This window comes from Notothenia rossii (genome assembly GCF_949606895.1).
Source record: "Notothenia rossii genome assembly, chromosome: 8".
In the NCBI taxonomy this organism is placed as follows: domain Eukaryota; kingdom Metazoa; phylum Chordata; class Actinopteri; order Perciformes; family Nototheniidae; genus Notothenia; species Notothenia rossii.
The window spans coordinates 68,000,756-68,014,056 of NC_136906.1; the positions used below are offsets into that span (position 1 = coordinate 68,000,756).

The 13,301-nt window shown below is 39.3% G+C and overlaps 1 protein-coding gene across 1 annotated transcript; it reads left to right on the forward strand.

Moving 5' to 3' along the window:
• Positions 1-2,114: 2,114 nt before the first annotated feature.
• Positions 2,115-11,448, forward strand: slc22a16 (solute carrier family 22 member 16). The gene is made up of 8 exons (XM_079647039.1): positions 2,115-2,281; positions 3,048-3,524; positions 4,636-4,753; positions 6,118-6,676; positions 7,147-7,274; positions 9,225-9,334; positions 9,544-9,643; positions 9,830-11,448. The coding sequence occupies exons 1-8, from the start codon at positions 2,238-2,240 to the stop codon at positions 10,022-10,024; spliced, it is 1,731 nt and encodes a 576-aa protein (XP_079503165.1). The 5' UTR covers positions 2,115-2,237; the 3' UTR covers positions 10,025-11,448.
• The last annotated feature ends 1,853 nt before the right edge of the window (positions 11,449-13,301 follow it).

A 13,301-nucleotide genomic window follows, 5' to 3' on the forward strand; every position in this document is an offset into this window, starting at 1 on the left:
CTGAAAACTCATCTCTTTCGACTCCACTTCGAGCAATAAAATGAAAAAAAAAAGCACTTACATACTAACAAAGGACTGGCTTATCTAAAAGCTGTTGAGTATAGCACTTAAAATGGTTTGGCTCTATGAAACCTAATGTACTTATATGATTCTGTTTTCTTCAAGTTTGTTTCTTCTTGGTCAAATATTGTAAGTCGCTTTGGATAAAAGCATCAGCTAAATGAAATGTAATGTAATGTAACAAAAACACAATAGCACAAACTTAATTTTCTATCATTGTAATCCAATCAGAAACAAGAACAATCCCAAACTTTAATATCCCTAGACTCAAACTTAGTCACTCATAGATGCAGTAACTGCAGACTGAATAAAACTATGTATATCTGAGGTCAAAAATAATCTTTTTTCCACACCTTCTATAAACAGTGGAGCAGAATAGGACTCTTATCCTTGGTGACCCTATGTTGGGTTGCTTTTTGTATAGGTTGTAGTCTCTATCACCACTGCCTAGCATGAATGTGTAGAGACGACAGCTCCACTCTGTGATTTATGGCAACAGCATCTGTTTGTGCCATAAATAAATCTCCTTTATTTACTTTGAACCAAATACATTTTCTGTGACATTCAATCTTTAGCATACTCAATTAAATACGTCTTGGAGTCCAGAAATGGTTAGTACTCGTAAGAGTAACGCAGTGTGTTAAATGATTTAGTTGATATTTAAACGTTACTCCTGAAACACTGGTTATTCAAAAGCAGAGTCTTTTATTTCAATGCTGCACAGTATTTGTAATGTGTTAGTCTGCAAGAATTACCTATTTTACGTATACCTCCACTGTTTGATTATCGGACGACATGGAGCAGATGGCGAGTCAGTGCGATAGCAAAGCAAACACTGTCAGAGTTTGTAGTCCTAATGAAACCAGACAAGACTGGGAGCAGAAAGTCAATATGGTCACAACTACGGCTCAAATAAATCATTGATCAAACGCTTCAAAAGCAACATTTGCAGACACAGAGATAAAGAGAGGTTGGCTTGGACATCATAGGGGTTTTGTTTCATGAATTAGCCTTTAGTGTTGAGGATTTTTCCAAAAAGTTGTACATGTAAGAGTAAGGGAGCTGGGATGTCATAACGTGGTGAAAAAAGTGGGACTAACCTGCATCTTTCATCAAAACTGAACACAAATGCAGACACACTGACACACACAAACATGTGATACCTGTAAACTGTACTGTATTCTGTAGCATTTTAGAGTCTAAAAAGGCTTGATTTACCCTCAAGGATTCATGTGCATTCACAGGCTATTCATAAAGGCACACAGACACACACATGCAAAAACACACGTCAGGCCAGCATTTCAAGTTTAGTATCATGTTTTTGTGCTTTTAATTGATTTGTGATAAATGCCAAATATTTCAAGAATCTCAATTTTTTTTAATCGTGCTTTTCCTTGTATTATTTACACTGATTATCCTTGGGATTTGGACTTTAACCAAGTTTTTTGTGATTGTCGTGTTTTGGTTGAATTGTATCCTGGGCATAGGTTGAAGCTCTGTGTTTTTGAGAGGAGTATTGTTTGCTCAGAGAGTAACTCTGACCTTGTGGTGATTGTGAACTCCCCAGCTCATTACCACTAAGCTCAAGTTGTAAACGCCAGGCATATTTACAGCAGCTGGTTTTCTCGGCTTTAGAGCAGGTTGATTTGACAGGACTAACACCTCAGAAGAAATATGGCTCCATGATGTCAGGAGTCCAGTGTTGCCCTTTGGTACTCGATTTACTGTCACTGATAGGCTACTGTCAATTTCACCAAATGAATGCTATAGGCAGGCTGTGATTTGGTCCGAACTGACAAAACAATTGTTATTATATATTAATTCGCTTGAAATAAAAATAAAAAAACTGAAAAATACAAATTCAACATTAGAATTCATAGCGACCGTTCTCTGTGATGTTTCAAAGCATTATCTCCAGACAAAGTGGAATGTTTCACACTGATTTAGCGCTTGAAAGCGGACCCCACATTCGCGTCGGTCCGTGTGCATGTGTGTGTGTGTGTTTTTTGTGAGTATATGTGTGTGTGTGTGTGTGTATGTATGTGTGTGCACCCCTCCTACCCTCACTCCGCTCTCTGGAAGCCACAGTTTCATATTAAGCGTTGAAGCGCTCGGATCGGCTGCCCGCGAGGGAGAGACGCACCGGCACCCACGAGGCGCAAACTCACCGTCCCACAATGACCGTGGAGAGGATATTCGACGAGATCGGACATTTCAAACGGTATCACTTAAAACAGAGTTGGCATGGTTCATTGCGGGGTGCTTTGCGTATCATCAACAGTGGATTTGGAATAGTAACTTCTCAACGTCTCAAAGTTATTTTTAATTCCATGTTACAAATGCGTTTTTGAAAACAAACACTAATAGATGCACATTAAAAAAAGAGCCCAACCACTTCGCATGATGTTTAGTACAATGCTTTTGGGTCATTTTGAAAACACATTGTACCACATCTAAATGATTAGTGAGGGGCGAGTCTTCAACTCAGAGGAACTTGTGTGTGTTTTGAAGAAATAACCCTACTTTTCTGACTCTGCTTGGAACTGTATATTTCTCTTTTGTTTATTGCATGAAAAGTTAAAATGCTAAATGTAATGCCTGAATGTAACTTTTTAGAAGCTGTTCCAGTTTGTCCCTAAGCAAAAAAAGTGCTGAATTAATGTTGCTTCTTTATTACTTAAGTTTTCACACAAATCACAAGCCACTATTAGTATGTTTCAATATGCAGTTTGTCCTTTTGTCTAAAATGATTTGGTCTGTCTAACTTAAATCCTATTTAGCATGTAAAGTTGGCTTATTTTGAATGCTCAACACTGTATATATTGTTAATGCACTTGAGCACAGCTTAATATTAGTTAGAGTTGTTAAGGTGACCTTTTTGCTGTTATCTGTTCAATAGGAGGGCTAAAAGATTGCATGCAACTCTCTCATCATCTCTTCTACATCTCTGTTGTCAACACATCTTAATACATTTAATTTCTCTCCAGATTTCAGGCATGTCTGTACTTCGCAGCAGCCTTCCAGGTGATAGCTTGTGGGATCCACTACCTGGCCTCTGTATTCTTAGTGCAGACGCCAAACTTTGTGTGTGGGGGGCCAGGCAACATCACTGAGGTCCTCTATGGTAACCTGACAGTGTCTAGCCTGGAGGACATCCTACCAATCTTCAAGGCAGGGACTGGGCCCTTGGTAGTGACGACGGGTGGGGGGGAGCAGTGGCAGCTCAGCCGGTGCCACAGCGCCACACGCATCAACCCACAACCCTTTACAGACACCTTATATACCAACAAAACAGTGAAAGCCTGCGAAGGGACCTTTGTCTACGACCTCACTGAAGTTCACCAAAGCATCGTGACGGACTGGGACTTGGTGTGTGAGAAGGAGTGGCTAGCTAAGCTGTGCCAGCCTACTTTCATGCTGGGGGTGCTGATCGGAGCGTTGGTGTTTGGGGACCTTGCTGACAGGTGAGCAGGGGCTGCAGGAAGGAGGAAAAAGGGGAGGGTACTTTTTTGCAGAGCGAGAATCCACACAGTAAATGATGTCATATGAGACACATGAAGATTTACCATATACAGCTGTTATTCTCCAATGTGATTGTAAACAAGAGCACATGTTCAGGTAGTGCAGGCTGTGGCTGAGAGAGCCTGCCTTTATAATACTCTACACATGTAGTCATAAATTCAGGAGACATCTTTGTACTTAAACATGATACTGTCATCTCAGTGGTGTTTATGTGACTGCAGGACAGAGTTGCTTTCGAGCATGTAGGCATGAGAGGGATTGGAGAGCGACAATCTGGTTGGTGTGGATGATGGGATTGAGGGAAAACAAACTGAAAGGAACAAGTAAGACACAATAGGCACACTTTGGACTGATCAGGTGATCGAGCCAAAAAGCAAGTAACACAAGTACTTTGGTCTGATACAGTCAGTCGAGTGGAAACTTGCTCTGATGTTTGCTAGCCTTCTCCTATGTGGTTAACATGAGTTTGTTAATCACCATCCCACCACACTGTATTTTGCCTTGTGTTTTTATCTGGGGTCTAATCCACCATTACTATCGGGTGAATGCTTTAATGGGCTGAGCATCACAATGTAAAGTCAGGTTTTGCTTGTTAATGAAGTGCTGGAGAATCTCTTCCATGTTGAATGCAAAATGCGATCGGATGTTTATTATTGGCTAATAACCTATACAGTAAACACTGTATTTTACCCTGCAGACACAGCTGGAGAATATTGGTGTTCAATATTGTACAGGTAGAATTAAGGCAAATCTCTAAGGTGTGACGCAAAGGGTTTGTCCCAAAATGCCGCAGGTAATATTATGACTTGTGTACAAGTTGCTAATAGGGCTGGCTTTGACTGAAGACAATTCTTAGCTGTCTCAAACTCAAACTATTTAGTTGATTAATTGATTAGTTGACTTAATATACAGATCTATAAAACTGAGTTACTCCACAAAGAATCCTTTAAAAGCACCATATTAACCCTGTTTGAATGCATTGCTCATCTGTAAACTTAGGTGAGCTCAATTACTCTATCTACCTGTCTTTCTTTCACCCTCTCTCTCCTCCAGAATTGGTCGCGTGAAGATCATGATGTTCACCAGCCTGTGTCAGTTTGTCCTCGGGGTTTCTGTAGCATTCTCCGGAAACTATTATATCTTTGTGGTGCTCCGCTTTCTTCTTGCAATGGTAAGTTTGGGTTGAGCTGTTAAGGGGCTTTCTACTCTCTGTTTGTAATAACTGCTTCTTAAGGTTTATCATCCGTCTTTTTTTCCAACAAAACTATCTTTAGCTAATAGCTTATGTTCTTGCCACGTTCTGTTAGTCGCATTGCAACCAAGCCAACATGCAGACCACAGCACGTTTCTATGTTTCCAACATAGCTCTGAGAGAAAAACATTTAAGCTCATATAATAATAATAATAATAATAATAATAATAATAATAATAATACATTTAATTTCAAAGCGCTTTTCCAGGTGCTCAAAGACGCTTTACAGTGGTAAAAAAATAAATATATATATATATATTAAAACAGCAACACAGCATAATTCACAAATTAAAAGCCAGTCTGAGGAGGTGTGTTTTTTTTCATATAAAACAAGACAATGCAAGAAATGTGCAGACTTTAATTTCTCCCATTTTTTATAATCAAGAACATATGCCAATGTAATGACCTGTTAAGGTTATGAGTTGAGTTGATGTTCTTCTAAATAGTTAAAAGTGAAAAATCTGATTTAATCTTACAAATCAAATCAGGTCCGGTACTGGTAAAAGTCAGCTGCAACAGTCAAGTAAACTGATCCACCCTGTTGAATATAAACTATGCTAAACTAAGAGTGTGTTTGTAAGTTAAAACTGTGCAGAATGTTGTTTTTGTGTGCATAAAACAACATGTTTACAAGACCAAGGAAGGGAGTCATTACGACGAGGGTTAGTCCACATGGCAGGGAATTTGTGCTGAAAGAGCCCTTACAGTTCAAAATGTCTCTCCTCTTCTTCTACCACCCCCCCCCCCCTATTCCTACCCAGCTACAGCTGTTGTTTTTCACATAGAAACAGACACAGATAGACTTATGCTGCAGAGTCACTCCAAACACAGCGCAGACACAGTTTATTAAAAAGGGACTTAACACCTGATTACTGCCATACGCATCACGTTGAAATAAAAAAACTAATGTTAGAAGTTCTGACAAAGAAAGCAAGGGTTCAACGTTACATGAAACGCTGTATATATAGCAACATACCATCAATTAGAAATGAAGTAAGCTAGTGCTTATACATAGCAACCAGAAATTGTGACACTCCGAGGTTAATACAGTATACCTACACAATGTGTAATACTTCAAATAAAACTAATTAAACAATTGGTATATGTATTTTATTTGTAATAAATAACCACCCAGGAGTCTGTATATCAACAGAAAAATTATTATCCTTTTGATCTCCTCTCTTTCTTCCACCTTTTCTCAATGTTATCTTCCAATCCTCCTTTCCCTTCCCTCTTTTTATCCGTGTACCTACTTTCCTCTTTCCCATCTTTGCGTTTGGCAGGTGTCCAGCGGCTACCTCGTGGTGGTGTTTGTCTACGTCACTGAGTTCACTGGCATTAAGGTACGCACATGGACCTCTATGCACGTGCACGCGGTCTTTGCTGTGGGCATCATGGTGGTGGCCCTGACCGGCTACCTGGTGCGGGTCTGGTGGATCTACCAGATCATCCTCTCCACCTGCACCTTTCCTTTCCTGCTCTTCTGCTGGAAGTTTCCTGAAACACCCTTTTACTTGATGGCCAGGGGCCGTTACAAGGACGCCCAGGCCCTGCTGGACCGGATGGCCCGCTTCAACGGCCTTGAATGCAGGTTGAAGGTGGAGGACCTGCTGGAGCCAAAGGAGAGAGAGAACGGCACAGCTCTGCTGGGGCAGGAGAAGGAGCGGCCAGCACCGTCTGAGAAGAAGCTGTCCATCCTGTCTCTGTTCGGCAGCTGGAGGATGGCGGGCCGTACGTGCACAGTGTGGTCCATCTGGTTCATCGGCAGCCTGGGCTACTATGTCTTCTCTTTGGGCTCTGTCAACTTAGGAGGAAACCAGTACATTAACCTCTTCCTAGCTGGTAAGTGATTGGCTGATGAGTGTGAATATGCATGAACAATATATACTTAAAAGACTCTGTCAGTGTGGGTTTCAAATGAGGCTGTTTACAAAGTAAACTGTTCTGATTGTAGAAACACATTCAAATGAGCCTGTAAGCAATTAAATAACAGAATAACAACATCTTCAAGCGTAATACTGTAGCTTCCCTGTGTCTTTGCCATCTGATTAAGAAAATATGATTTTTTTTTGTATAAACACCGAAACTGATGCACTTTTCATGCAATGCAATTTCCCTCCTACTGATTTATTGTACTTCCTTTACACACACACATTTATATTCCTTACCTATGTCATGTGGGGACATCCAGCTGAGACTAAGCACCACTAACCTTGCAGATGCAGGTTATTTGGGTCCCCTAGATAGAGTTGCCCTTGTTAGTGTGTCAGTGCCACTATAACCTCTCACTGACAGCTGCCGGGTCTTTCCAGGTGCAGTGGAGATCCCCTCTTATCTGGTTGGCTGTTTTGCAATGGATCGGATTGGCAGGAAGAAGACGTGCGCCCCAGCTCTGCTCCTGGCCGGGGTCGCCTGTATGCTCATCATTGTGGTACCTGCTGTACGTACTGAGAGTGTGTAAGAGAGTGAGACATTGAAGTGCGGGTATTCTTTCATCTTAGACTATGATAATCATGTTAGTTAGATGCATAATGAACACTTTTATTTCTTTCTAACTCTAAAACTACTATAAACACAAAACCATTTGTAGTGTCTCCAAAACAAACATCATAATAACTGTAACAAAATTCAATTCTGTTGACCGCAAATCTTAAGGAAATTTTCAATGCAAAAACATTACCATTCAAGGAAAGCCAGAAACATGTTATATATGACATCTGGCTATTTAAAAGTGTTTTCACTTTCAACCTGTGTGTACCCTCAGCTCTTGGGATTACTGCCCTCACATAACCCCAGGCCGTGAACCTCTGTTGAACCCTGATATACGACACAAGCTCTTCCCAGTATCTGTTCTCTGAGCACTGACCCAATTTGGTGCTCCTCCTGGTTGGGTTCACAGACAGCTGTTCCGTAATATCCAACTTAATATGCCCTTACATTGAAAGCCATTACAAACAGATCGGTCAGCAAGCCTGAGATGAAAAATAGCGGCATGGAGACAGAGGACAGAGAGTCATCTATCTAGCTTTTTTAATTTATTATAACTAACTATTACTGTTTGAGCAGAGTTTCACAGTGGACTGGAACATTCAAATGACTTGAGGATGTCTCAGTGTCAGGAGCATCATACAACAGATTCTTGCTTTCTGTTTTCATCCAATGAGCCAAGTTCACAACCATCCAGGTCAGGGGTTAGGGTCAGGAATAGCTTGGCAGTCTTTATTATTTTGAGAAGGAGAGCTTATCTTCCCTGTCTTCCTTCTTGTGTACAGTTTCTCAGCAATTGGTGTGTATGCTCTCATCATTTTCTCAGATTTTCTATCCATTCTTGTTTTTGAGAAGTTTCTGACGATTTGTAAGGCGATCCTTGCAGTCAAAACCTCATTTGGTCTCAGGAAATATTCAACAGTCCCCCTTTTCATGGTGCCTACAGTGAGTGCTCTTGCTCCTGAATGCTGTATTTGTCCATTTTGCTACACTTACAGAAAGTTACAGTAATAGCCCTCACAGACCCTTACCCCTTTCTGTGTATCATGTCCAAATTTAACTTAGGTTTTTCTAAGCCCTACACTCGATTTTCTTCAATATCCTTTGACACACATAATATGATAATGACCATGCAAATATACCATATTACTGACGGCTTTACACAAACAATTTTAGAAACATGAATTATTGCAAAATACTAAACAACACGTTCATTCAAAACCAGTACACCTATGGTGGATTAAGACCAACAGTTGATTAAAAGCTTATTTGGAGAAAATAGCTTCACACAGCCTCCCTCTTCTCTCTGTGTAACTTTAGTGTAGTCAGTTCTGGCCATATATGTGTTGTTGTCTGGCTCTGTTACATCATAGCAACAGGCAAGTTAAAGTTCTCCAGGTTTTTTTGTTTTCCACATTTAGTACAATATCATTTAAAGGTGTGAATGCCGGATATCTTTATTTTTTAAATACCATTTTTTTTCTTTTCCCCTTTTATTATATTATACAGCTGAAAATAGATTGGAAAGGGGGAGAAAGGTCATCTCCCTCTCCAATTCCATTAAGGGTGTGCACATTGAGATAAACAATATAAAAACAGGCCTAAATGTATTACAAATATATAGTTTATGTGGTTTCTAATAAAGCAAAGTATAATAATGGAGTTAAAAGTAACTAATGGAGCAATCATTCCTTCAGTTTATTGGATCACTTGTGAGAAACTATGATAAGATTCGGTGAGGTTGATCTTCAGTTCATGGAGTGCTGAGTGATCGTCTGTGCTCTTGTTTACAGCTCCATTAGGGCAGTCAGGGGTATAATGAAAGCTCTGAAGGTCAAAGGGCTTGTGTTTTATTTTTGACATCTTTAACCCCCCCCCCCCCCCCCCCCTTCATTTTCCACAGGATATTGATGCACTGGCCATCGCTCTGTGTATGATAGGGAAGTTTGCCATTGCAATCGCCTTTGGTCTCATCTACCTATACACCTGTGAGCTTTACCCAACCATTATCAGGTCAGTTCAAACAGGGGGGTTTAAAAATACTTATCAACGTATTTTTGTTAAGATTCTTCGTAGATGTTTTTACATTTGTATTAGTAACCTCATTCCACAGAATATTGTTCTTACGACTTAAGTCTTGTTTAAACTGATGGTGTTAGTCGTCGTGTATACCCTGACGTCACTGAATCAGTCTTCTCTAATGTTGCATGGTCTCCCTCTAGGTCTCTGGCAGTAGGTAGTGGCAGTATGATATGCCGTGTTGGCAGTGTGGTGGCCCCCTTCTGCGTGTATCTGGCCGATTACTGGATCTACCTACCTCAGGTATACATGTTCTCCTTTCAATGGCTCAACAACAACAGATATTATTTTATGTTAAATGTCCTTGTCCATTCTGTCCTATTTAAACCATGTTTCCATTATGCATAATTTAGTTACACAAGTATCCTGCCAACAAAAAACATTTTAACAAATTAGTTATTTACTAAATTCATACTGACCCCTGTGTAGCTCATCGTGGGAATCCTGGCGTTTATTATTGGAGTGCTGACGTTGTTGTTGCCTGAGACCCTTGGCAGACCTCTCACAACCACTTTGGAAGAGGCTGAAGCTCTGGGAAGAGAGCCCATCAAGACGAACTCAACCCTGGGGCATAATGATGCTGAGGACGGGTTGGAAATGAACCAACATGAAGCCAAGGACTGAGTTGTACACTGTTGGAATCCAAGAGAGACTGACGTACAAAGAAGCTTTGGGGGACAAAAATAAAGGAAGAAAGAGAGGAAATGGTGCCTGCAAAAATTGGAAAGAGTAACATCATTGATTTTGCTTTTATAAGAACTTGAAGGGCCATGTTTATTGGCATTTTTTCTTCAAAGTGACCAACAGAACATTTGCTTTGGGGTCCTAAGACATTGCACAAACCCTTTTGCGTTCATAAAGATCACAGTAACAACTACCAACAGATCTATGAAATCACAGTAGTCCATGAGTTTATTCAAGATAATGAAAAATAAATGATTTGCTGTGTTTGTTTGTGTGTGTGCTTGGGTGTTTCCGAGACCAGGAATAACTGAAGAATGTTAATTAATCATTTCAGTTGAAGGCAATTTCAATTTTAATTTTTTTGTTTTGTTGTTATTTTTTATTATTTTTCCAAAATGCAGACTTTCAATAGGTCCAAGTTGAAGGAAACCGATGGATATTTACGATGGGGAGCTTGAGAGATATCATTTTACTGTTTGCAAATGTAAATTATGTTTATCATATTAGTTTGGCTAGCTTGTTCAGATTGTCAGAAATGCAAAAATAACACCAATATTGTAGAAAATTGAAATAATCTTTTACAAAAGGAAGTGGGAATGAGTTTATGCTCTGTGATTTAGATACCTGCCTAACTGTTATCATAAATGTAGAACATTGCTGTGCCTGTCTTGAAGCTATAGTATTAAAGCACACAGATTACATTTTATTTTAAACACACAATGCAATTCATCTAATTTCCATCACACACACAATATCATGTTTTATTCTAAAACAACAAGTGCCTTATTTCTCATTTTGAAGTCACCTTTTTATAATGTTAACGTTTTTATTTTTTTATCTCAGGGCATCCAGTTTTGCATATCACTGAAATTATCCTGAATGTAACTTTTACTTTCAACGTTTGACTCAATTCCATCTTGTTTAAGATGTTATGCTGGCTTTAACTTTATTATCTGATGTAAGTGTGAGCTTTCTTGTATAGTAGAGTAGGTACAATAGTTGATGTCCAAGTTCTCGTAATGATTATTCTGTTCATGCAAACTAGGTGCTGGATATGAATGATGAAGGAAATGTAGAGTATAGAGTAATATCTCATGACAGCATTTTCCAGAGTTAAAATGTGATCTCTAGTGTTTGGATCAAAGACGCGGATAAACCATAGGAGTGTGGAGATGTTTTCACCTGCTTTGCAATATTGGATTTTACGGAGCCGGGTCATTCTACAGAAAAGGTGGAAGTACTGTCACTTACTTTTGCAGACACCAAAATACATGACGTTGACCTAATACTCACATTCATTATATATGTTGAATAAATAGAGATTGTCTTAGCAATGGTACTAAATAAAAAATGTTTAAAAATTGTTTTATACATAAATTGCAATTTATTTAAAATGCCAAGTTCAAGGAACTTCCTTGTCACTTTGATCATACATGGAAGTGGAGCCTATAGTCTTCTTTTAAAATATATTGTTTTCAATAAATAAATCTCATTCATATTTACATAACATTAAATACATTAAATATAACTCTGAAATGGTAAAATAAAAACTTAAATTATTATTAATAATATCCAATAAATGTCAGTCACCCAAAATTACGTCACTGATGTTACTGCTACACAAAACGCTTTTATTTTTGAAGTAATGTACTGTCTCATAAGTGCCTCCTGTAACAAGAGATCATTTGAGGCAGTGCAGTGGACAAAGAAGGAAAGTCAGATACTTCTTACTTTGTTTGTTAAAGGTGTCATTTTATCTTCAAATGTTACGTGCGTCTTTCAAGTCTGTCATTAGTGTTACTCATTTTAGCCCTAGGGGTGAACATTTGAATGGGAAAATGTACTGTATTGAAGAGTTAAACGATTTTGATATTGACTGAAGCCATATTTGGTCTGACACATGGCAGCAATTTTGTTAAAATGGTAGTGTTTTCTCCAAATTGTCACTGGTGTTACCGTCACTGGTGTTACTCTTCTTCCTGGTAACACGTAACACCAGTGACGTTCCTAATAAATAAGCTTTGTATAATGTATACAAATAATAAAAATACTTTAAGCTCTACTTGTTATGGATTCATAAAGTTAAGAGTTAGTTATTGCTATATTAGAGGTTTTAGATTTATATATATATATTTATATTTCAGCACATTTGTATCACCCAGATTCCACATTTTCTGTCGAATGAGTCAGCCCCTTACGGAGCCCTGGAGGGTTCATTGAGAGAAAAATAAATACAACGTGGCCACGTTTTACTTTCTCGTTCGCACGAGTGAATAAAGCGTGGGCACGAGTTAATAAAGCGTGGCCTCGTTTTATTTAAATTGAGGGATTCCTGTCCGTGACTCACAGTATCTGCTGCCCACAGCTGTTTTATAGAATGAAAACCTCTTTCACTTTATGAAATCTCTGCGGCACCAGTGGCCTGTACTACGAAGCAGGATTTGCTACTATTCATTCATGAAGTATGACGCTGCGCTGTCAGCACGCGTCTCCATGTTTGTGATTGGTCAAATGTTGCTAACCCCGTCCCTTTCAGGTGAACGCGCTCTCAGCCGGACAGAGAAACCCTGGCTGATTTGCTGAGTTGATAACCAGCTTCGGAGGACCGCTTATCGACATCGCGTTTGTTAGGGTTAGTTAAGCCGGGTAAATCAAACATATCCAGGGTCTGTTGAACTGGCTTCGTCGTACAGGGCACTGGAGGCAGTAACGTGTAACTCAGCAGAATCTGAGAAGAGCAGCACCAGCTGCGAAGAGCTGTGCCTTTTACTGTTTACTTCACTGCGTTTCCCTTCATTAGAGCAGCTGAATAGAGATCGAGGTACTACGTTTAACCACACACACCTACACACATCAAACTACCAGAGTATTCCCCCTCGTTTTATGAAGGAGATGTCCTGTCACCGGGGCGCTTTTTTTGTCTGATGCTTCGATTAATTTTAAACAGACAGTTCAACAAAAGGATACCCAAAAAATGTAATTTTATCATTTACATATTGAATTGTTCTAAGATCCCATTTTCAATCAAATTGCTGTCTTACCTTGACTTGAAGATGAAGTCCATTGGGTATCCTTCTGCACAAAAATCTCTATTACTTGTTTTTAAAAGTCCTCCTTATCTTCTTGTAGTTTCAAAAGTCTATCATAAATCTAATCGATAGATTTATGATAGGAAAATTATAAAAGTAGGGTAGACATGTGGATATTATCCAGCTGA

Coding starts and splice junctions, on each gene's coding strand:
- slc22a16 (XM_079647039.1), top strand. CDS start 2,238: ATGACCGTGGAGAGGATATTCGACGAGATCGGACATTTCAAACG. Junction 7,275..9,224: donor TCATCATTGTGGTACCTGCT/GTACGTACTGAG, acceptor CATTTTCCACAG/GATATTGATGCACTGGCCAT. Junction 9,644..9,829: donor ACTGGATCTACCTACCTCAG/GTATACATGTTC, acceptor ACCCCTGTGTAG/CTCATCGTGGGAATCCTGGC.